The sequence below is a fragment of the Geotrypetes seraphini genome, chromosome 2 (assembly GCF_902459505.1).
Source record: "Geotrypetes seraphini chromosome 2, aGeoSer1.1, whole genome shotgun sequence".
Lineage (NCBI taxonomy): Eukaryota > Metazoa > Chordata > Amphibia > Gymnophiona > Dermophiidae > Geotrypetes > Geotrypetes seraphini.
In genome coordinates, this window is record NC_047085.1 from 110,280,313 (window position 1) to 110,304,680 (window position 24,368).

Here is a 24,368-nt window from a genome sequence, read left to right on the forward strand (position 1 = left end):
TTTGAACTTGGATGTTTTTGTTGTCGAGAATGCCTTAAAAAATTAGATTGTCCTGTGGTTGGGCGAATAGGTAAGACATCTAAGTAGGTGATTATTGAGGGAAAAATGTGGATGTCTAGCAGTTCATGTCTGTATTGCTTAGGTCAGGGGTGTCCAATGTCGGTCCTCGAGTCGGGTTTTCAGGATTTCCCCAATGAATATGCATGAGATCTATTTGCATGCACTGCTTTCAATGCATATTCATTGGGGAAATCCTGAAAACCCGACTGGATTGCGGCCCTCGAGGACCGACATTGGACACCCCTGGCTTAGGTGAAAGTGGTATCTGCTTGCATTACTTTTCACATGTGATGTGCTGTCACAGTAGTCACAGCTCTCTGTATTCTTGGAAACAGTTGTATATCATCTGACAATCGTCATCTTGACGTACCATTTTGCTGCTCTTGGTAACCTGTTTTTCACAACATCTCCTTGTCTTGTTTGGATTAATAAACATTCTTAACATGTCCCTTCTGTTACATGTATCTGGGAAACAGCTATTTACACATTTTCCAAGGCCCCACACATGATTCTGCTGGCTTCATGGCCATGGTCCCTGATGGCTACTGCTCTTCCTCATTGGCCACTATGCTGTTTCAGTGACCTGCTCTAGATACAGGGGTGCTTCTCCCTGTCAATAATTTTGAAATTATTAAAAATAGTAATTTTTATTTTATTCTTTCCATTTTACTCTTTTCATATTTTACTCATTGCTTCCACATTTTGGGGAAATTAATATAGACATTCTAGAATACTAGTTAACAAAAGAGTAATACAGGAATAAACTTAGAAAAAATTGCTTCTTAAAATTAAAATGATATCAAATAAGTCTAAGTGGAGCAACACAAGTCTATCCAATTAAAGCAGCATATTTAACAGTGTCCGACATCTTCAGAGAACAATTTCATTAAGGGCACCGATCCGATCTGTGAGGGATCAGTTCCTTGTCCGGGGGGCTGATTCATGAATCCTCCCCATGAAAATGAGGGCGATCTTAATCATGCCCTAACTGCTTGCCCGGATCGCTCTATAGCTATCCCAGCGCATGTGCAGACCATCTGTAGATGGTCTATGCATGTGCTGGACCTCCGGGCCTGGTAGAAAATTTAAAAAAAAAATCTTTTGGAGCCCGTGGTTTTAACCCGCTTTAAGCTTGCAGATTAAAATCATGGGCTTGCACTTCAGGGAAGGGTGGGAGAGTCGGGGCTGCAAGAGTTCGGGGCAGGCAGGAGATCGGGGCAGGTGGGCAAGTCTGAAAGCAGGAAGCAGGGCTGAATGCAGGAATTTGGGGAAGAGATCAGAAAAACAGTGCAGTCGGAAAGGGCTTCAGCAACTGGTCTTCGGCAGTCGCTTGTTTGTGATCGGCCAGCCCAGTCGGTTTTGCAGGGTTTTGGTTATTGAATCGCGTCTCTGCCTACTTAGCATGCCATTCCCCTCATTTGCATGCGCAGATCGAAGGACGGTCAGCAAAGAGATAAGTGAATCGGGCCGGGGAAAATTGGGTCGCAAAGGGGTCGCAAACCAATCGGTACACAATCGGTTTGCTTAGTGAATCTAGCTCATAGTCTGGCATTATTCAGTGAGCATGATCTCAAAGTGTCAATAATTAGTCATCTGCACATTCTATTCCTTGAAGTGCCAAAATTTTATTATTTCTGGGAGATTTCAGACATGCTGATAGCCTTCAGTACTTTATAGCACTATTTCATAACTCGGGAGAGTACCCTTCCTTTGTGGGAACATGGGCCCAACAAATCCATATCTTCCTACTGTAGTCACAGGATCAGGACACACATATTAAAAAAAAAACAACAATTGGAAAACACACTAGCCTTAAATATCACTTTGTAATTAGCTTTTCAACATAATACATCTACTCTTGCAATTATTGGCAGAGAATGTGGTGATAGCATTTAGCATAGCAGCCAGAACATCAAGTAGACTGATAATGACTTACTGCATATATCCATATGTCCTGATGAAAGGCAGTTGATAAAGTCTACAGACTATGGGAAAGATAAGCCTCATAATGTCCATTTCAGACATTGGGATGTTGCCAGCTATTTGTGAGCTGGATTGTTACAGTTGGAAACAGGATCTGGCCCTCAATGGACTGTTGACCTCTTGAGTCTACCTATTGTTGTGCCCCTCTGGCCAGTCTCTTTATGAGGCTGTTAGAATAGCTGCATCAGCTGCTACAGGACCACCAGTATTTGGTCCAGGACCAACCTGTGTAGTACTTGCTACAGGAGATGCATATGGGGGGGGGGGGGGGGGCACTGCCATGGCATCCGGTCTTTGGGGCTGGATGGGTGGCCCTCAAGGCTCTTCCCCCTCCTCATCCCCCTCCAGGGGTCACATATCTGCTGATTGATCCTCAGCATCCTGAAATGGCACCTTCCAGGCCCCCTGGTCCACCTCTTTCTGGCTCTGGGCTTCCTGGCTTGCCTTCTGCCCTGCTTCCTAGGCCTGCTGATGTTGGCTTGTGTGTGGTAAAAGCTTAAGAGCTGGGTGACCACTTCATACATAGGTTGCATAATAGTCTTGCTGAGAGGCAGGGAATAGCACAGGTATGTGTTGTTTTTTTTTCTGGCACCAGGGAGTCTGGTCTGAGGGGTGGCACCAATGAGATGACAGCATAGAATCTTGAAGGGTGGTTTGGCAGTGTGTGACAGGGGTAGTCCAGCAATTACATTACATTAGTGTATTCTATTCTGCCAATCCCTTTCGGTTCTAGGCGGATTACAAAAGAATTGGTCTGGGCATACCCAGAGAAATTACAATATAGATAGTTAAAAGAAGCATTTAGTATCTGGGGATATATTGAGAAGGTTATATCATTGACAAATTTCTTAAATAACTTGGTTTTTAATTCTTTCCTAAAGGTTTTGAGTTGGGTGTCATGGTCAGCAGGTTGGAGAGATGGTGGTCTAGTTTCGCTGCTTGGGTGGCTAATAGGCCATCATACATTTTCTTGCATTGTATGCCTTTGATTGGGGAGTGAGTTGTTCCTGGTTAGGCAATTGTTTAGTTAGGTTGGTCCATTGCTATTCAGGGCTTTGAATAGGGTGCAGTAGAATTTGTAGTATATATGTGCTTGTACAGGGAGCCAGTGCGAGTGGTTGTATTTTTTGCGAGTATATCAGTTTGAGAGCTGAATTTTGCACTGTTTGTAATTGTTTTATCATGTTGGCAGGGCATGGCAGGTATGGGACATTACAGTAGTCTAGGAGTCCCAGGACTAGGGACTGGACCAGGAGTTTGAATTGTTTTGTTGAATTATTTTCAGATTTGTCTTAGGTTGCGCATGGCATCAAAGGCTTTCTGGACTATTTTGCTGATTTGTAGCTGTATGGAGCAGCCTTTGTCTATCATTATTCCCAGCAGTTTTAGGTTGAGTTGCATAGGGTATGTGATGGAGTTTATTTCTAGGTTTGTTATGGTTGAGTTTGGTTTTTACAAGAAGTAGGAATTTAGTTTTGTCTTGGTTCAGCTTTAGTTTGTGGTCTATCATCCATTGTGACACTGTTTCTAGTGTTAATGTGTAGCATGTTTGTTGAGTTGGGGGTAGGTTGGTCGAAAGGAAGGAGGATGGTGATATCATCTGTGTAGCTGTATGAAGTTATGCCTAGTTTGTCCAAGCAAGTACCGAGTGTGGCTATGAAGAGTGATGGAGCTAGAGAAGAGCCTTGGAGGACTCCACTGGGGTTGATTCAGGATTCTGATTTTTCTTTGTTTGTTTTAACTCTACAGTATATCTCATGGAGTGAAGGAATCCTTTAAACCAAGTGTAAACCCTACCTGTGATTCCTATTGCTTCCAGTGTTTGTAGCAGGATGCCATGATCTACCAGGTCAAATGCTGCGGTGTGATCGAGTTATATGACTAACATTTTCTTGCCTTTGCTCAGGTGTTGTCTAGCTGTGTCTAAGAGAGAGCCTAGTAGTGTCTCTATGCTGTACTTGGCCCTGAAGCCTGATTGTGAGGGGTGGAGTATGTTATGGCTTTATAGATCACAGGTATCAAACTCAAGGCCCACGGGCCAAATCATGCCCGCCTGGTCGTTTTATGCGTCCTGCAGTCCGATGCAGTGGTTCCTTGCACGTCTCGCGCCTCATCCAGAAGCATTACTTCTGACATGATGTCAGAAGTAATGCTTCCGGTTCAGGCGCAGGACACTTGAGCCGCTGCATGCGGCTTCGTGCACACTGCAGCTGTGAGGAGGAGGGAGCCGCCACAAGATAACACCGGGGGCATCGGATCACGGGCTGCATAAATTGGCCAGGTTGGAGCCGGCCAGAAGGTAAGACACCCGCCGGAGGGAGGCACAGCATGGAGGGAGGGAGACAACAAAGGGAGGGTGAATGATTTTATTTTCAATTTAGTGTTTGAATTGTGTCAATTTTGAGAATTTTAACCTGCTGTCTATCTTTTGCACTGCTTTTTCTCTGAGGGTTGTACTGCATGCAGAGTCTTGAATCTTAGGGTTTATTTTTTAATATATTAGTGCTTCTAGTTTTTGGTCCCATATTTGCATAGGGGGCATGTCCTGTATTTGCATAGGGGGTGGGGTCTGGGGCGGAGATTGGGCAGGGTTTGGCCCGCAACTTAGCCTGTGTTTTGGATTTCGGCCCCTTAATGTAATTGAGTTTGACACCCCTGTTCTACATAGTCGGTGAGAAGTTTTGCTATAAGACCTTCCATTAGCCTGACATATAGCAGTATTGAGGCTATAGTTGGATGGCTGTTGTTCCCTTAAGGGTGATGATGATTTCATTGAGATCTTCTGGGAATTGGCCCTCTGTAAGCTTGCAACTAATCCACTGCATGAGGTGGGTGCAGAATTTTGTGCTGGAGGATTTTAACAGGTATGGGGGGCAGTGGTCACATGCTGCGTGACTGTATTTATTGTAGTCTGCTCAGGTTGGACCATTGTATGTCTGGGAAGTCTGATCAGGTTCTGTCTGCTGCACTGAACTCTTTTTTTTTTCTTTGGGGGTATTGTGATCTTGTCAAGGTGGTTTGGGATCCCAGTGAATGTATTCCTGGCTGTTGAGATTTTGTTTCTAAAGAATTCAGCCAGTTGGGTGACTGTTGGGGGAGGGGAGACTTTGGTGGTCAGGTAAGGCTTGGTGTCTGTGAGTTCCTTTAGTAATTTGAAAAGTTTCTTGGTGTCTTGGATTTCTGTGCCTATCCGATTGGTGTCTTTCTTTTTTCTTTTAGCTTTTGTTTGTATTGTTCTCCAAACTGCTTTTGTGTGTTGGTTATTTTTTCTCCATTCTCTTTCGAGACATCTGCATTGCTGTTTGAGTTGAAGTAGTTCATTGTCAAACCATTTGTCTGAATGTCTGCAGATTCTGGTTTTGCACGGACGGGATCATTGTGTGTGGACAGGGCTGTGGGAGCAGACATGTTAGGAATCACATATTTCGATGCTGCCTGAAGTCCACCAGGGAAGCTTGTACTATTGCCTAAGCATTGCTCTTGGTTTGAGGGTAGGGGATATGTCTATGTGTAGGAGTTATGCTAACTATTGGCTAACTGAGTGGTGTTTGAGTTGGCAGTGTAACCCATTACTGAGAAATAATCTTTGAAGATGCACGGGGAAGGAGAGGAGCACATAATGAATTTAGGTAGGGTTCTGAGCAGGGACTATTTTACATGTGCAGTGCTACGTGCGCCTGGTAGCGCTATAGAAATAATACATTGTTGTTGGGGGAGGAAAAGAGAGAGAGAGTGGTTTAGGGGAGGCCTTTGCTGAGAAAATGTACTGGAAATGCTAGTTTTGAAGTTTTTCAGGTATGTCTTTCAAGGCAGTGGAGTTGACTGTGATGTATGCAATGAGTGTAGTTTGGGGTTTGTGAGGGGTTATTGGTTTGAGAGGCCAGGGATACAGTGAGTGCCCTCTTGACATTGTACTGTCCTTCATCCCTTTCCCTTCTGTCAGCTGACTATGTGGCATGGTGGTTTGGGCTGAGGGGTTGCAGTGCCAAGGTTTGTGAGTTCGATATCTGGTGTTGGTGGAGACTGTTTATTTCTTTTCCCCAGCTGTAGCAATGAACTATATATGAGTGTTTGGGAAAATGTATTCTTTGGAACTGATAGGTACTGGTGGATATATGTTTCCCCTTCCCCCTATCCTTCCCATATCATCTTATTTAGGTCTTGGGAGTTCCAAGTGCAGAGAAGAGGTAGGCACATCGCATCTAGGACATGATGGGGAACCAGGGAGTTTGTAGGGGTACTTACTTTGAGCTCTGAGGTACCGTTTCAGACGCTGGATGAGGCCTGGGGTTCTCCCTCTATACCTGCCTATACCGGTGCCTCAAGGATTCGAGATCCCTGTGGATCCCAAAGTGCTTACAAGACACAAGTTGGTGGAAAATGATGGACCTTCTTAGCTTCGCATACATGATTGTTACTTGTGACATGCGGTGCAATGCTCCACACATAGCCTTAGATAAATAGCGACAGGCTGCTTGCAGGGAGGGTTAAGGGGGCTAGTGGGGGCTGACATCATTAGGGCTCCTCATATTAGGAGGTTATAGGTGTTATCTGGGCCCCATAACAGCTCCTGAGGCCCTAATGAGCACAGGCTGCCTATATCTAGGGCTTAAATAGTGGAGGCCACTGGCTGACACTCACCTCTGGAGGGTGCTCCTGATCAAGCACCAGGCCCTTAGGGAGGCACTGGGGGGTGGCTCTATTGCTGATATTGAAAGGTACCTCCTGTAATGGAGGCACAGCTCCACTAGGACCTTCAGCTCAAGTGGGGAGTACCTAATTAGGCTCCCTTCTTTCTCCCATCACACCATCTTTCACTCACACAGTCACTTGCTCACACACACTCATACACTATCTCTCTATCACACTCTTACCCTCTGTCTCTCTCTCTCACACACACTGTCTCTCACACTAATACTATGTCTCTTTATCACTCTATCTTTTTCACTCACTCACAAAGAATCATGTAGAGCTATATATAGATGTGGCGGACTTCAGGTAATATGGTAATGTTTTGACCTCATCAGGGATGTTTTAAATAGACTTCTACTTATGTAACGTCTAACTTAAGATGTTTTAGGGGCGGTATAATCGATACTCTTGGGCAGGGGTGCCCACACTTTTTGGGCTTGCGAGCTACTTTCTAAATGACCAAGTCAAAATGATCTACCAACAATAAAATAAAAAAAAAACACAAAGCACACTGTACGCATAGAAAATGTTAATTATCATTCCTATTCCAGGGTTTTTCAAAGAGGTCAAAGCAGATGACTCTATGCACTATCACCTCAGTAACAACCATACAAAAATAGACAAATATACTCCCTCCTTTTTTACTAAACCACGATAGCAGTTTTTAGCGCAGAGAGCTGCGCTGAATGCCCAGCGCTGCTCTCGACATTCATAGGCTCCCTGCGCTAAAAACCTCTATTGCGGTTTAGTAAAAGGGGACCTTAGTGTAAAATATAGACAGCAGATATAAATTCAGACACATTTTGATCACTAAATTTAAAATAAAATCATTTTTCCTACCTTGTCTGGTGATTTCATGAGTCTCTGGTTGCACTTTCTTCTTCTGACTGTGCATCCAATCTTTCTTCCCTTCTTTTAGCCTGTATGCTTCCTCTCCTCCAGACCTCATTCCTTCCCCCAACTTTTCCTTCCTCTTCCCTGCCCTTTCTTTCTCTCTGCCTCCCTTTCTTTTTTTTTTCTGTTTCTCTTCTTTCCTTCTGTCTCCCTGCCTGCCCTTTTTCTTTCTTTCTCCCTGCCCTCCCCCAAGCCACTGCCATTGCTATCGCCATCGGGGACCAGGACCCAAATGCCACCAATAACAGGCCCCAAGCTCTCCCTGCTTCGGCCAACCAGCATTCCTCTCCCCGACGTCAATTCTGCGGTCGGGAAGAGGAAGGCTGATCAGCCCAAGATCGTAATCAGCCTATTGGGGGAAATGCCGCCGGGTCCTGCCTTCGCGGAAACAGAAAGTAGGCAGGACCCGGCAGGAAGAAGAACAATGCTTCACTAACCTGTCTCCCGCATTAGCCTGTAGCGAACGCTTGCTTCAGGGCTCTCAACATGTGCGTGCCGGCTTCCCTTCTCCCCCCCTTCCCCCCCCGGACATAACTTCCGGTTTCGGAGGGAAGAGAAGAGAAGCCGGCACGCACATGTTAGAGCCCGGAGCATAAGTTCGCTACGGGCTGAAATCTCCAAGCCGGTTTTTTTAATGTTCAGCAGCGGCAGAACATTAAAAAAGGCCCTAGGGAGAACACTGGAGAGGAAGGCTGATCGGCCCATAGATCAGGACGGCAACACGAGTCTATCACGGAGCCAGGGATGGGCTCCGCGATCGACTCACGTTGCCTTCCTGAGCTACTGGTCGATCGTGATCGACGCATTGGGCACCCCTGCTCTTGGGTGTCCAGGAGAACATTTTATATGGTGATTTTGTAAACATTTATCTAGTTCATTTTCGTAATGTTCTGTCGTCATGGAAGGTTTTTTGATTATGGCTGAATATTTGGATGTCCAACTCTGGACGTTTTGAGTTGTACTTAGACATCCTTTTGAAAATAGCCCTCCAATGTTCATAAATTCTCAATCACAGTATTATGGCCATTATCTTCTATTGTTTTAATGGCCTATCCCCCCTGTTCTATGAATAGCACCTAAATATGGGAACACAATTGGATACACGGTTGTAGAATATGTTGATAACGATTGGTAATTGGCCTTAACAAGTCCTGATTGGCACCAGTTAGTAGCTATGCGTATAACTGTTAGGTCATTATTTGTTTTTTATCTTGTGGCTCACTTATGACAGTATGCATCCTTTGTGGATTGTTTTTAAGTTTTTTTGGAGGCTTATTAATCTACAAACTGGTACATCCGATCTTCTGTTCCACAATTTTCTGTTCTGTTTTCCTGCTTCATTTCCTTTATAGAACCTTTCGGTGCTATTTAGATTTTTGTTGTTTTGCATTTACATGCCTAATTCTAGTAGTTAGGTGTGAGCTTTTACACCAGCTTTTGGCTGGTGTAAATGCTCACATCTAGAGTTAGGCATGAAAATGTGGATTTAAGCTAGTATTCTACAATATAATGGTAGTTCTGCACACTTAAGGCTCCTTTTACGAAGCCGCGTTAGTGGTTTAATGCGTGTAATAGCACGCACTAAACTGCCAGCCGCGCTAGACGCTAATGCCAGTTCTAGCCGCGTAGCGCGTGTATAGTGTGCGCTAAAAAGCTGCATGCGCTAAAACCACTAATGCGGCTTCGTAAAAGGAGCCCTTAGTTCCCTGTGTCCCAGTGCCATTTAGTGACTTGACCCCTATATGCCTTATTTTTTTTCATTGTTCTACTGTAGTTTAGTATATTTGTGTGTGCTTAGGAAAGGTGCATCAAATTAATGTATGCTTGCCCCAGAGGTCATCCTTGATCCAAACAAATTTGGGGACCAGCTACTCACAGACTACATTTAGATGTCTGTAATGAAACTCTCTCATTTTTTTTGCTTGATGTATGTGTTTTGTTCTAGTTTATGAGAATTTTGAAGATGAAGTGGAAGACATCATTGATGCCCATGTGCATCAAACAATAGAGTCACAGCCAGGTATGAGCCCCACAATATAATATTTTGTGGTTATTAATCCAGTCTTAATTATTATAACTTATTTATCAAAGAATAAGGGCTGGGTGAACTGATATGTACATTAATGTGTGTTGACTACAGGTTCTATTTTATGCAATGGGAGCTCTTTACTTATAATGCACATTAACACATGCTAACATGAAAGTGCACTTCACCTTAGTAAATCTAGCCCTAAGTTTAATGGTTCAAAAGCCTCTAGTTATTGAATATCTCTCTCTTAGATATGAAATGTCTTGTGCTTATGGTGCAATTAGTATCTGTAATTATTTGCCTTTGAAGATTTGTCTAATTTTGACATATGGAATTTATAAAGAAGCTGAAAACACACTGATTGTTAATTTTTATATGTTTATCAAATATGCAATTTTAAATGACATATTACCTGCTTTGAATATGATTGATTAGGAATTTGGCAGGATTCAAATCCTTTATATAGCATAACTTCCAGTGCAATAGCGATAGTATGTGGAACCATAGGGTTGTCCATCTGTGCTCACATACTTCAGAAGATGTCAATCAGAGCTTTTCAACTTCTCTTTTCTGCAAGGTATCTGCTGCCCCCTTCAGTTATTCCTTCTGCAGACAAGCATGAAGGTGTCTTTCTGTTTATTCCTTTGTTTTACGTACATTTTTCTGTTTGTTTGCTTTTTTTTTTTACTCTGTTTCAAAGGACTTTTTTTTGCTGCTTAGAGAGGAACAGACATTGTTTGCAGCTGGCAGGTGTATCTTTCAGGGACCTGCACAGCCAGCTTGCTGAAGATTTGTGGAGCTCAGGGTTCTAGACTCTCAGCACTTGCTCACTTCCTTGGCTTGGTCAGGAGCTTGAGTGCAGACTGTTGGACATCAATAGCATCCTTCATGGTGCTGGTTGCAGCTTCACATCTGTTAAGGCCGGGGGTGGGGGTGGGGAGGAGTAGAGGATCAGTCCATCTATGGTCCGACTGGCAGCCCATAGATCTCAGCTTGGCAGCTTGAGGCAAAGAACCTCTTCAGATCCAGCTACTCTTTAAAGGAGTTGAAGCAGGCTGCAGCACCATTTCCCCAGCACCTGGTCTGTGAGTACAGGTTGTGAAAGCCTATGGGGAAAATCAGAGGAGGGAGATCTTGAAAATTCTGTTTTAACTGTTTCTTCAGTTATGTTTTTGGTCCCCCCCTCCTCTTAAAATATTTTTTTTAAAAAGGTTTTTGGTCCACCCTGAAGCATTTTTAAGCCATTATTTGGTGCGAAAACGCTGCCATGACGACCATCTTGGATTTCCCATTTCTTTCTAAGTTCTCAAACTTTCTTCAAAACATCTCGTTTTGCCTCAAAACTGCAAAGGATGACGTCCTCAAACCCTAATACCCCTATATCATGCCTTATTTGCACTAGATGAGCAGCTGAAGAGTGCTCTTGTGCCAAGTGGCACGGGATGGAGGGGTGGGAGCTTTGTGCTTAGACCTCCTCAGACCTCTAGGGCTGGAGAAAGATAGATGGTCCAGTTAGGGAGAATGAAACACCTGGATCCCTGGGATAGTGGCCCTGCACACCATGAGGACATTAGGACAAAAAATATACTGTACTAAATAATCATGTTCTCCTAATACTACCCTCTCTAAAACAGTTCCTAACTCATAGTGTTTTAAACTACCTTAACATAAATTGGTTTATAATTCAATAACTCACATACCTAGTTTTGGCAATTTCAAACTCAGAGGACAAGGAAGACTGAGTGGCGTGTGAGCGCCTGCTGTTATCCCACCCACTTTATTACTCTCTCTAACGGACTACTGGAAGTGACGACATCCAAGAAAAAATAAAATAAAAGGCAAAAACTAAAACAAAACCAAAGAATCTAAAACAAAAACAAAAAATAAACAAAATAAAATAAAACTGCCCTAAACACTAATATTAATAACTAGTGTTTAAGCCCGTTACATTAACGGGTGCTAGAATATATGGCTGTCTGTCTTTCTTTATTTATGTCTCTCTCCCTGCTCCTGTCTCTTTTTTCCTTTCTTTCTGTCTCTCTCCCTCCTGCAATTTTTCTCTCTCTCTCCCTGGCACCCTTTGTCTGTCTGTCTTTCTTTCTGTCTCTCTCTGGTCCCCTGTCTGTCTTTATTTCTGTCTGTCTCTCTCCCTAGCCTCCTTTGTCTGTCTGTATTTCTTTCTGTGTCTCTCCCCCCCCCCACTTTCCTTTGCAGAAGCAGCAGTGATATTTCCCTTCCCCTCCAGATCCCTGTGAAGTAGTAGCAGCATTTTCCCCCACCCACCCCCCATTCCCTTCTCTTCCCCCCCACCACTTTCCTTTGCAGAAGCAGCAGCGGTATTTCTCTTCCCCTCCAGGTCCTTGCTGAAGTAGTAGCAGCATTTTCCCCCACCCCCCATTCCCTTCTCTCCCACCCCCCCCCCACTTTCTTTTGCAGAAGCAGCTGTGATATTTCCCTTCCCCTCCAGATCCCTGAGAAGTAGTAGCAGCATTTTCCCCCACCCACCCCCCATTCCCTTCTCTCCTCCACCACCACTTTCCTTTGCAGAAGCAGCAGCGGTATTTCCCTTCCCCTCCAGGTCCCTGCTGAGTAGTAGAAGCATTTTCCCCCACCCCCCATTCCCTTCTCTTACCGTGAGCTGCCCTGCTCCGTTCGGCCCCTTCCCTTCCCGCGTGCTGGCCTGCTGCGGCTGAAGGTTTTTTTTCGGCGACTCTTCTCATGATCCCCGTGGTGGCTGATCCTCCTGTTCAAAGCGGCCTGCTGAGGTTCGCGGCCGGCTGTAACGAACCTCGCAGGCCGCTCTCCAACTCGGTAGCATGTTCCCTCTGACGCTACCATGTGGAGAGCGGCCTGCGAGGTTCGTTACAGCCGGCCGCGAACCTCAGCAGGCCGCTTTGAACAGGAGCGGTAGCGGTTGTTGCGGGAAGGGGGGGAGTCGGCGGCATGCAGGCCGCTGTGAACAGGAGCGGCAGCGGCGGCAGGACCATGAGCCCTCCTCACGCCATCAGCGCCGCTCCTGTCGCCCAGTGCACCTAACTGGCGCATACGCCTGAAGCCGCGGCCACGGACGGACACAGCACACATCAGGTCCCCACAGGAGATGAGCCGCCGCTGCTTGCGGCCAAGGTAGGTGCTGGGAAGAAGACTGGGGACTCACGCATGTGCACTCATGCGGCCACGGAACTACAGATCATGGAAGCACACAAATAGGAGTGCGCATGCGCGAGTTAGCCTTTTATTATATAGATAATAAATCATAACTGGAACCAGTCTATTTTTGCATTTAATCCCGGATGGGACAGAGTTTGCCACTTAAAAATGAACCTATGTTCCTTTATAGATAAAAATTTTGACAGATCTCCTGAAAAATGTGTAGCATGGAAAAGAACTGCGTACTTGAGAGTATCAATGGGGTGCTCTTTATCCAACCAATGTGACACCAGGGGTGCCGTAATCCGGCTCCTCTTAATATTGCTTAAATGTTCAGTAAGACGGACCAATTTATGTTAAGGTAGTTTAAAACAGTATGAGTTAGGAACTTTTTTAGTGAGGGTAGTATTAGGAGAACATGATTATTTAGTATATTTTTTGTATTTATATTTAACTGACAGTGACCCCTCCTGAGGAATAGTGCGAAACTCGAGTCGGGGGTCCATTTTACTCAAATGGCTTTTTGCTGCATTCACTTATGAGCACTAGCACCTACAAAAGTTGCAGTCTATGGCCACTGAAAGTGATTTCAACCAGCCTCCCCAACAACATCTAAGATTAGTTTGTTCCAGCTTTTCTTATCTTGTTTTCGTCCACTTGGTAATATCTGTGTGATAAAAGGCTATGCGACAGTAAAGGAAATGATGGTCCCAACAGCAACCATAGTTTAGTGACATCACTAAACAGTTTGGTTGAAGGGTCTGAGCACTTTACTTATAATTAACAATTAAGTTTCATTACAGCTGTGATAACAGTGGGACTTTAAATGTTATCTACATTGATTAAAATCTGTTTAAAAAGGAAAACAAAAACCATATTGATGTGATTTTCTCTGGCTTTAACCATTAGTTCATTTGTTGTCACTGACTACTGTACTTATCATTTATTCAGATATCCTGTACTGCCTTATTCTGGTAAAATAGTGTGCATAAAAATCAAGTAAAAAGTGGAAAGGAAATCCAATTTGCTGATAGGAAAAAGACACATAATCTAGCACAGTGGTTTTCACTATTTTTTTTTTAAGTCAGGGCCTCTTTGTATCCAAATGAGCTAAAGGACAGCTACCAAATATGGTAGCTACTCCAGTTTCCCACCTTCAATTTTTTTTATTTTGTGAATCCTCAAGGACATGGGCATTTCCAGTATATTCTATTCGTTTATTGAGAAATGCCATGTTTTTCAAGTCAGTGGCTCTTCCTCCCAACCTCTTTTCCCTTTTTGTCATGAGCTTTGGGTAAAAAGCCAAAGAGTAGCAGAAAAAAAAAGCCAAAATGATGAGGGCCATCTCAGAGGTCTCAGGGGGCTGCAACTGGCTCCCAGGCCTTGCACTGAGGAACACTGATCTAGCCAGTCATCCTAGAAATTATAAGATTAAATTGTTACATAATCAAAAATTAACTGAGCTTAGAGAAACAAGTGCTACCAGTTCGAGATTCAGGCTATGCTCTCCAAATGCTTGCTGAAGAAAGTATGTTTTTAAAGATATTCCAAAGGACTAATTGACTTATAGAGACAGTTGGTTCTGTAACAGCTGTTTTAGTCATAGGGGATCTGTTGTATTCATGCCTGTTTGAGCCAGATTCTATAAACAGTGCTTACATTAGGCATCTCTAGCCACCTTGATCATGGATGCCTAGCGACACCTAACTAAAATCTGTGCACAATCCAAATTATGATGGCTTGGTAATTGACTGCACCATTGAAGTTATTTGACATAAATTTTAAAAATGTAAGTAATTAAGTTTTAAAAATGTAACTAATTACTTGAGGTTGATCCAGATCTTGTTAATTTAACACTCGATATTATCTATTGCATTGCTAAGCTTCTGTCCTGGACGATGATGGTCCAGATGAAATTGAATGCTGCTAAGACCAAACTCTTATGGATCAAGCCAAAGTTAGATTCTCTTCCCTCAGCTGTGACCTTAGACTCAGGAGAATCTCTGAAAATTGAGTTTTCCTCCCTAATATTGGGTATTGTTATTGATTCATCTCTTACATTTAAGGATCAGTTAAATTCCCTTGTTAAAAAATGTTTCTTTAGCCTCCATATCCTGAGAAGAGTGAGAGCGCTCTTTCATCAGCAATACTTCTTTGTATTGGTTCAGTCAATTATCTTGTCAAGATTGGATTATTTCAATTCAATCTACTTGGGTCTCTCAAAGGTCAGTCTGTAGAGACTTCAATTGATACAGAGTACTGCTGCTAAGCTCATTTTTGGTAAGAGTAAATTCGATCACATAACCCCATTGCTCATGGAATTACATTGGCTTCCAGTGTATCTTAGAATTCAATTTAAGTGCGTTTGTATTGCATTTAAAATTCTCTTTGACATTTTCATTACTTTGGTTCCTTTAGATTGGAATGTACACTAGGATTTCAAATAAATTAAAACTTACATTTCCTTCCCTTAGGGGTAAAAATAGAACTTTCAAGAGATTCAGCCACTCTTTAATTTTCAAACTAACTGAGCTCTGGAATAAGTTACCACTTTCACTTAGAAGTCTAGGCCACTTCATTTTATTTCGGAAAGCTCTGAAAACTTTCTTGTTTATGAAACACTTTGGAAACTAAGCTATTCTAGATTATATTCTTCTTCTATATTTATGTACCATATACATTATTGTAAACCAAATCGAGCATCTTTTTGTTTGAAGACCCGGTCTATAAAATTAAGTTTTAGTTTAGTTTAATTTAACTCAGAGTGGTGCCTAGTGACGCTGAAGTTGAGGCGCCCTCCGATGTCTAATGACGCCTATTTGTAAAGTAGGCATGGTTAGGGACAGTGGATAGATGTGCTAAACTTAAGTATTGCTATGCATGCGAGTTGGGCAGCGGTAAATTAAGATGGCTTAATGTACTGTTGCCTACCTCAATGACGCCTATCATTGCCTAAGTCCACATAGGTGCTGCTAGGCATGATTCCACAAGCGGCACCTAGTGGTTAATCGACAACCATGCAAAGTGGCGCCTACAATCTTAGGCACCATTTATAGAATCTGGCCCTTTGTGATTAGAGAAGTGCTTATAGTTATACTTTTGATGTATTTAAATGTTGATTAAATAAAAGTTTATACATGATGTTCAGCTTACATAACTGGTATAAATAAGAATAATTGTGGGTGGGGACAGGGATAAAAGACTTACAGGGAAAATGTGCTTAAGGTACCAGTAGTGATGTTGAAATTCTGCAGATGCTTCTGGTAGGGAGAGGACAGGTGACTATCACTTTAAGGGGTTGTTTGTTTTTTTTTCAAAACTCTTTGTTGTGTAAACAGAAGAGGAAGAACAGGATGAGGATGAAGCAATACCCCCTGGAGAGGACGAAGAAGAACAAATTGAGGACTATCTTCAGGCTGATGGGGATGTAGAAACAGAAACAGATGTCTATGAAGAATGGAGCGATCAGCAACAGGAGGACGAGGATGAAGGGCATGAAGAAGTTCCTACATCGAATGACTATCATGCGGCAGAGGAATCTATGTTTTATGAAACACCAGAACAAAATAAGGAAGGTAATGTAGAAGCAGTTGCTGTTCTACAAGGTGGAAATATCATAGATACTGCAGGCAGCCAGTTCTTGCAATCACACTAAAGAAATATAACTTGCTCTAGCAACTGATGTTCTCTAAAAATTAATTTTAAAAGATGTTGTTGATGAAGTATATCTAGGTATGGATTTTTGTATTGCATTAAAATAAATAGTGAAAACATTGCTAATCCTAGGGCATTGCAGGCTGCTGACTGGGTGAAGATGGAGCACTTGGGGCATGCTACCTAAAATTCCTCTTCCTTATTTAAGCTATCAGAATTTCAGCTCTTGTTAAGGAAGTTTACAGAGGAATTCTCTGCTTACTCATTGGGAGATCCTTTAAAAATTTCCCTTTCCCCAGGGCGGGGAAAAGGTGCCGTGTTGGAACTGTACTGGCAAAGTACATTCAAGGAATGTATGTTTAAATTCCATGTTACATTTTCTGCCATGAAATTTGCTCTTATTAAAATCTGCAGAGATTATTCTACCTATAGTCCTCCTAGAAATCACAAGAGAATCTCCATAACTGTGATTGTATTCTACTATTCTAAACAGATCAGCAAAGAAGATAATCTTGAAATCAACAAACTGTTTTCAGCACAAATAAGATCACAAATGGCGACAACCCTTCTATTCCAACAGCTTCAGAACTAGCCAACTATTTTAAAACAAAGATTCAATCCACACAAGACCAGCTAGACCCACTGCAACAAAACCACCTATTAGCCTATGGAAATATCAGCTGACTGATCTCGAAATGATTTGATGAGATTAAATTAAAAGACACAAAATGACTTCTAAAATACTCCAAAGCATGTAATGTAAATCTTCTAATTCATACTAAATTCACTATTCAATTACCTAACAGCTCATTTTGGAACATAGAACCGATAGAAAAAAGCACTTATCTTAAGAAAGTGCACTGGTGCTTTAAAAGTGCATTATTGGAAAGTGCATTCGTGCTGTAAACTTCTTTAATTCATTTCTGCTTGTAAAGCTTAAAGTGCATAGCTCCTGCTCTAGATAACCAAGGCCATTGCTTGTTACTTTTGATCATCCGACGCGGCCTGCATTTCACAGGATACACTACCTCCCCGCTGCATCAGGGAAAATATCTCTAGCAACACTTCTTTTGGCTTTAAGCTATATAAGCAGAAATTAATTAAATAAGTTTACAGTATGAATGCACTTTCCAGTACAGCACTTTTAAAGCACCAGTGCACTTTCTTAAGATAAGTACTTTTTTCTGTCGGTTCTGTGTTCCAAAATGAGCTGTTAGGTGATTGAATAGTGAATTTAGTATGAATTAGAAGATTAACATTAGATGAATTTTATGCAATTTTTTTTAAAAAGGAAACAGTAGTGAATTAAAGTATTGTAGTATTAATTTAAAAGGTAGGTAGGATGGGTTCAAGCCGGTGATGTAAGCAGGAATAAGAGAACAATTTGGCTTAACTCTGAGAAAACCCGGAATGGGTGTAACTCTATGATCTGAGGCTTGTTCCCTTATTAATAAAACTCTTTCAGTATTATTTTGGCTAATGGTACTTTGACAGCTGACATCCCCAAGAATCCTCATTTCCACCATCAGTGTTCAACCTTCTAATGTAATTCTTGGGAGCCAACCTAGATAATCATAATAATCTTGCACAAATAAAACATTTCACCTATGCAGACAACATAATCATGCTACCTGTAATGGCTGCATTAGTCAGCACCCTCACCACTGTCAAAAAATGTGTCAACATTATAGAAAACTGGACCTCAACTCACTGCCTCAAACTAAATAAGAAAAACCAAATTCCTTTGGCTAGGACCCTTAACTGACACACGCTACATTCCAAGGATTACAGTAGATGACACAGACTTTCCATTAAAACTACAATTCTGAATCTTAGGAGTAGAAATTGATAATCACCTATCCATGCAGAGCCATATACAATCAATAATAAAACAATCTTTCCTTGTGATGAGAAAGCTATGCTCCATCAGAAAATACTTCAAAACAGAAGCTTTCTGAATTTTAGTGCAATCCCTAATCCTATTTCGACTAGACTACTGTAATGTAAAACTAGTTTTTTGCTCTAAAACAAGGGTGCCCAACACGTCGATCGCGATCGACAGGTCGCTCGCTCAGGCGACCCCAGTCGATCGCAGAGCGGGTTCCCTTCTTCCCTTCTCTTTTTTCCCCTCCTGACTGACCTGCTCCTGAATTCTGCTGCTGCCTCCGCTGCTCAACATTTAAAAAAAAAAAAAACCCGGCTTGGAGAATTTATACTCCGGGGGCTAACGTGTGCTTGTACCGGCTTCCCTTCTCTTCCCTCTGAAACCGGAAGTTATGTCCGGGGGGGGGGGGTGTGGAGATAGAAGGGAAGCCGGCACGCACATGTTAGAGCCCCATTCGTGGGCTAAAGCGGGAGACAGGTCAGTGAAGCTTGTGATTTGCTCTTCTTGCTGCCAGGTCCTGCCTACTTTCTGTTTCCTCAAAGGCAGGACCTGGCAGCATTTCTCCCAATAGGTCGATCTTGGGCCGATTAGCCTTCCTCTCCCCGACATCAATTCTGCCGTCAGAGAGGAAGTTCTGGCCAGCGGAACTTCCTCTCCGACGGCAAAATTGACGTCGGGGAGAGGAATGCTGGTGGGCCCGAAGCAAGGAGAGCTTGGCCGGCGGCGGGCCGCTTTGGGGGCCTGTTATCCGATGGCAGCGGCAGTGGCAGTGGCTTGGGGGAGGGCAGGGAGGGAGAAAGAGGGCAGGCAGGGAGACAGAAGGAAAGAAGAGAAAAAGAAAAAAAGAAAGGGGGCATGAAGAGAGAAAGAAAGAGAGGGCAGGGAGAGAGGAAGAAAACGTTGGGGGAGGGGGGGAATGAGGAGAGGAAGCATACAGGCTAAAAGAAGGGAAGAAAGATTGGATGCACAGTCAGAAGAAGAAAGTGCAACCAGAGACTCATGAAATCACCAGACAAGGTAGGAAAAATTATTTTATTTTAAATTTAGTGATCAAAATATGTCTGAATTTATATCTGCTCTCTATATTTTACAATATGGTCCCCTTTTACTAAACCGCAATAGAGGTTTTTAGCGCAGGGAGCCTATGAGCGTCGAGAGCAGCGCTGGGCATTCAGCGCAGCTCCCTGCGCTAAAAACTGCTATCGTGGTTTAGTAAAAACGGAGGGGGTGGGTATTTGTCTTTTTGTATGGTTATTACTGAAGTGCATAGAGTCATCTGCTTTGACCTCTTTGAAAAAACCCCGGAATAGGAATGATAATTAACAATTCTATGCGTACAGTGTGCGTTGTGTTTTTAAAAAATTTTATTGTTGGTAGATCATTTTGACTTGGTCATTTTAAAAGTAGCTCGCAAGCCCAAAAAGTTTGGGCACCCCTGCTCTAAAACATTGCTATCGTGTCTACAACTAGTTCAGAATGCAGCAGTAAGACTCAAATGGACTATGGAAAATCGGAACACCTACAGCCCTACTATATGAAACTACATTGGCTGACCATAACTACAAGGATCAAGTTTAAATTAGGCATCACTTCCTTTAAAATCCTGACAGGGAATGCCCCCCATGTCCTACTCCAGGGTGCCTCCAACAGACATTTTACCAGAAATCTTTTCCACTTAAAATTTCCAGTATGAACAATATAAAGTCTACCAGGCAAATTACCTTATCCATACAATATCAATTAGCAAAATGCTGGAACCAACTACCACTTACACTACATTATGACCCTGGGTAAATCACTTAATCCCTCCATTGCCCCAGGTACATTAGATAGATTGTGAGTCCGTCAGGACAGACGGGGTACAATGTAAAACCATTCTGAGCTCCCCTGGGAGAATGGTATAGAAAGTTAAATAAATAAATTGTGACCACTATCTCAGGATCAAAAAACTTTTAAAAGCATTTCTGTACCAAGACAGGGAACAACCCAGAAGTAACTGAAATGGTAATTGTAATAGCCCATTTCTAAACTATCCAATGCAACTCCTGGGACATGACATAATGATCCAAAGATGACCTACTTAAACCTGTAACGATGTATTTGTAACTATAACCTAACTGTAATTGTACTCTAGCAACTCTATTGAAGTCCGTGTCAGACTGTCCATTGTAAAGTTGTGGGTAACTGACCCAACCTCTTATAAAGTAATCTTACCTTGAACTGAATAGGTAAAGGTGAAATAGAAAACCTGATTAACATAACATATTAGTTTGGCTACATGGTCATCTCTCATTTCTACATTAACTTGAGAACTGACAATCCGCAGCCTGGTTTTTTTATACAGTGTTCCCCCGCTCATTCGCAAATCTAGGACTCGCTCATTCGCGGTCTGCTCCGACCACCTCTTCCTATAGTAAAGTCAGGCTACACCAATCAGGAGCTGCGTGTCCTGATTGGTGTAGCCCGACTTTACTACAGGAAGAGGAAGACTTTACTACAGGATTTTCTTCACCCGCCAGCGCTCCAGCTGCTCTCTCCTACCTCTCCAATTGCCCTCTCTTGCCTCCTCTGTCTTTTGAAAGGCGAAAAACCGCATTCGTGGTTTTTTTGAAATTCGCGGGGATTTCTGGAACGGAACCCCTATGAATTTTGGGAGAGTACTGTACTATTATCATGATCGAGTTTACAAAGTTTGAGTTCCCATAGTTTGAAAATAAAGGTAACTTGGCTGAGCTCATGTTTCTGAATACTGGTGGTTTTCTCTCAGGGTTAGAACTGAAAGAAAGGGGTGATTCACTTCTGACTCATAGCATTTGTGACTATTCACTATGTACCATTACTTTCACACTGTTTTGGAGCCATAAACCAAGAATCCCTGCAACAAACTGTATCCAGATTCTCAAATGAGCAGGAGATACTGATCCATCCAGAGTGTCAAGGCCGTTTGTGCCACACTTGAAAATGAGTCATTTGGAAAAGATACTCTTGTCAGTTCTGTTAGTGGCTTTAGGTTTCTATGAATTTGTGCATTTATCTGTATCCTATTTTTAAGTAACTTACAGCCAAATCAGGCTTCAGTGATGACATGCAACATTATGCTTTTCTGGTTTTATACACTGTAGATGATCACCACCACACAGAATCAGCTGAAGAGGAAGAACCCATACCGTATGAGAGTCCTGGTACTGATATATTTTCTTGATCAAACAGTAATTCTTTATTCATCATTAACAGTCAAGTTTAAACTAACTATTGAGTTAGAATGAATCTTAATATTAAATTATAGAGGAAGAGATGATGGATCACTGTGAATTCTAAGCTATTCTGTCATATAAATTTATTATTGTGTATTGCAGGAAGTTGAGGATAAGGTAGATTCTTTCTTTGAATGTTTCTGTTCTGCAGTTAGCTGTGTTTCATATAAAATATATTTCATTCTACTTCTTGCCCAGGGATTGGTAGCATGGAATATTGTTGCTATTTGGGTTTCTTCCAGGTACTTGTGACCTGGATTGGCTACTGTGAAAACAGAATGCTAGGCTAGATGGACCATTTGTCTGACCTAGTATGCCATGGCTCTTTCAAGCACCATTTTTTTCCTTTTCTGTTTTAAGCCAGAATCCTAAATGCATCAAACATATAAAAGTAAAATAATGAAACTTCTCTATTCAGTACAAGAAGCCACCAGTAGTACATAATCAGAATCATATATTTAAAAAAGGAACAACAATTCATAAATTGTGAAAGACAGGGGATCATACCGTGTCTTTGATCACATCAGTTTTGAGTCAGATATCAGGTTTTCTTAATCATCTATCCTTCTCAATATATCACCATAGCATATATGTAATCTTCTAGAAAAATCTTCAAAATCTTCAAGTACTTATCCTAATGTAATATGCATTTCGGTGTTAGTGTTAGCTTTGGCACAATATGCTGCCTTCTAGGAAAAGACGGCTTGTTTATCATTTTGCAACATGCCACTTCCCACAAGCACTTAAAACACCACCACATATTTAACATGATGAAACAGAAATTTTAATTGGTACCTTGCAGTCTAGCTTCCCTGTGATTTCTGTTATAAGGTGTTACTCCTGGATTCTATATATGGTACTTAAAATAGTACGTGCAAATTTTTTATTCAATATGTTTTATTGGTTTTATAATATCAGTGAATAAAAATACATATACTTTGTAGTCATGCACAAGTAAATGTTTTACAGTGTGTTGACAGCCATCATGAAGAACTACAAGTGCAATGGGCACTAAAATACAGCTGAATATCAAACATAACACATAGAAAAGTGAAGAAATAGAAAATGTCAGTCATAACTGCAGAACTTCATCTACATCATGCCCTGTAGAACAAAAGAGAGATCAGATACAATAAAATGACATTAAATAGATTCACAGTAATTGAGTACAGCACCCCAAATTTTAAGATATTTGGCTAGACAACCATGTTTCTCAGCATAAGCTTTCTCGAATTTGGCAACCTGATATATCTGATTCCACCACAACTGGTACAATAGATTGCCACTATTTTTCCAATTACATAGGATAGTTTTTACAGTAATGAGGAGCAGGCATCTTAGTAACATTCCAGACCAAGCATCAATGGGCTCTCTTAATCCATGCTTACCATATATTATGATTGCAAGGGTGATGCCTTCTTTAATCCCAGTGGTCATACATATAGTTTCCCACACTTTGTGCCAGTACGATTTAATAGGTGGACACTCAAAGATCATGTGATCTAACGTACCAACTGCCAGTTGGCAAGACCAGCATCTATTTGTTGACGAGTTGGGAAGCTTGCTGAGTTTATATGGTGTCCAGAAGGCCCGATTCAAGAGAAAATATGCCGATTGTGTTATACTAGCAGAGTGAAGTGAACGTGTACATTCAGACCATATTTCTTGCCACTCTTGTGGTTCAATATCCACGCCAATGTCATGTATCCATACATCTCTCAAGGCCGAGGAGCTTTGGAATTTAGCATCGATTAGGTAATGGTACCAAAAGGCAGCCTTCCCTTTCTTCTTGGATTCGACTACCCGATTCAGGGTCATCAGCGTGGGTTGGGAATCTTGTATCATAGAGGTATTAATGGCAGCTTTAATAGAATGACAAAGTTGCATCCACTTGTAATGTTGAGATGACGGCAATTGAAATCTCTCTTGCAGGGTAGAGAAAGGTATCCACTCACCAGCGTAGAAAAGTTGGTGAAGGTAGTGTATTCCTGCATTTTTCCATAAAAGCCAATTAACAGACTTCCCTTGAATTAAGATTTTCGCATTACTCCAGAGGTATATATAAGAGGAGTTTGTCCATTTGGTATCCGCAAGTTCATCAGCTACATGGAAAGCTAGCTTGGTGGAATGAGTGGGTTCTCTATGTCCGTCTTTACTTGATGTAGTTGTAAATATAGCGGAGCGTAGATCTGTAATACCCAGCGAATCTTTTTCCAGGGAGGACGATGGAGCTTGACACATATTGTGCTGGTCAGAAATCCAAGCCGAGCTTCTTCTCATAATAAATGCTGTATGGTAATCGAAGAAGCTGGGGAATTTAACCCCACCCTCAGATATTTCGCCCTTCAGTTTCTTCAATCCAATTCTCGGAGTGGAGTTATTCCAAAGGAACTTAGATAATTGAGACTCAATTTTTGCATACACATGTTTAGGTAAGTACATGGGTAACATACTCAATATATAATTAACAACTGGAGTTATCATCATCTTAATAGTAGACAAGCGACCCCACCATGTAAGGCGCAGGGGAGTCCATTTGTTGGTGAGAGATTGAATGGAGTCCATTATGTACTTGATGTTATATTCCACTGTATCTTCTAGAGTCTTGCCAAAGAAGATACCTAGGTATTTCATTTTATCGTTAGTCCATTGGAGCCCCAAATCCGAAATATCTGTCTTTACTTCAGGGCAGTTGAGAGCAAGAATTTCAGTCTTATTCAAGTTCAATTTGTATCCTGATACTTGAGCATATGATGATATTACCAGT

At 42.1% G+C, this 24,368-nt stretch overlaps 1 protein-coding gene across 5 annotated transcripts in view; it reads left to right on the plus strand.

Annotated features, from left to right (window-relative positions):
- ASPH (aspartate beta-hydroxylase) overlaps positions 1 to 24,368 on the plus strand; it is a 456,780-nt gene that overhangs the window by 214,127 nt on the left and 218,285 nt on the right. For all 5 annotated transcript variants that reach the window (XM_033933439.1, XM_033933442.1, XM_033933441.1 and 2 more), the window contains 3 exons: positions 9,575 to 9,649; positions 16,147 to 16,383; positions 21,470 to 21,529. In XM_033933439.1, coding sequence (XP_033789330.1) covers positions 9,575 to 9,649; positions 16,147 to 16,383; positions 21,470 to 21,529 — 372 coding nt within the window. The remainder of the gene's footprint in view (positions 1 to 9,574; positions 9,650 to 16,146; positions 16,384 to 21,469; positions 21,530 to 24,368) is intronic.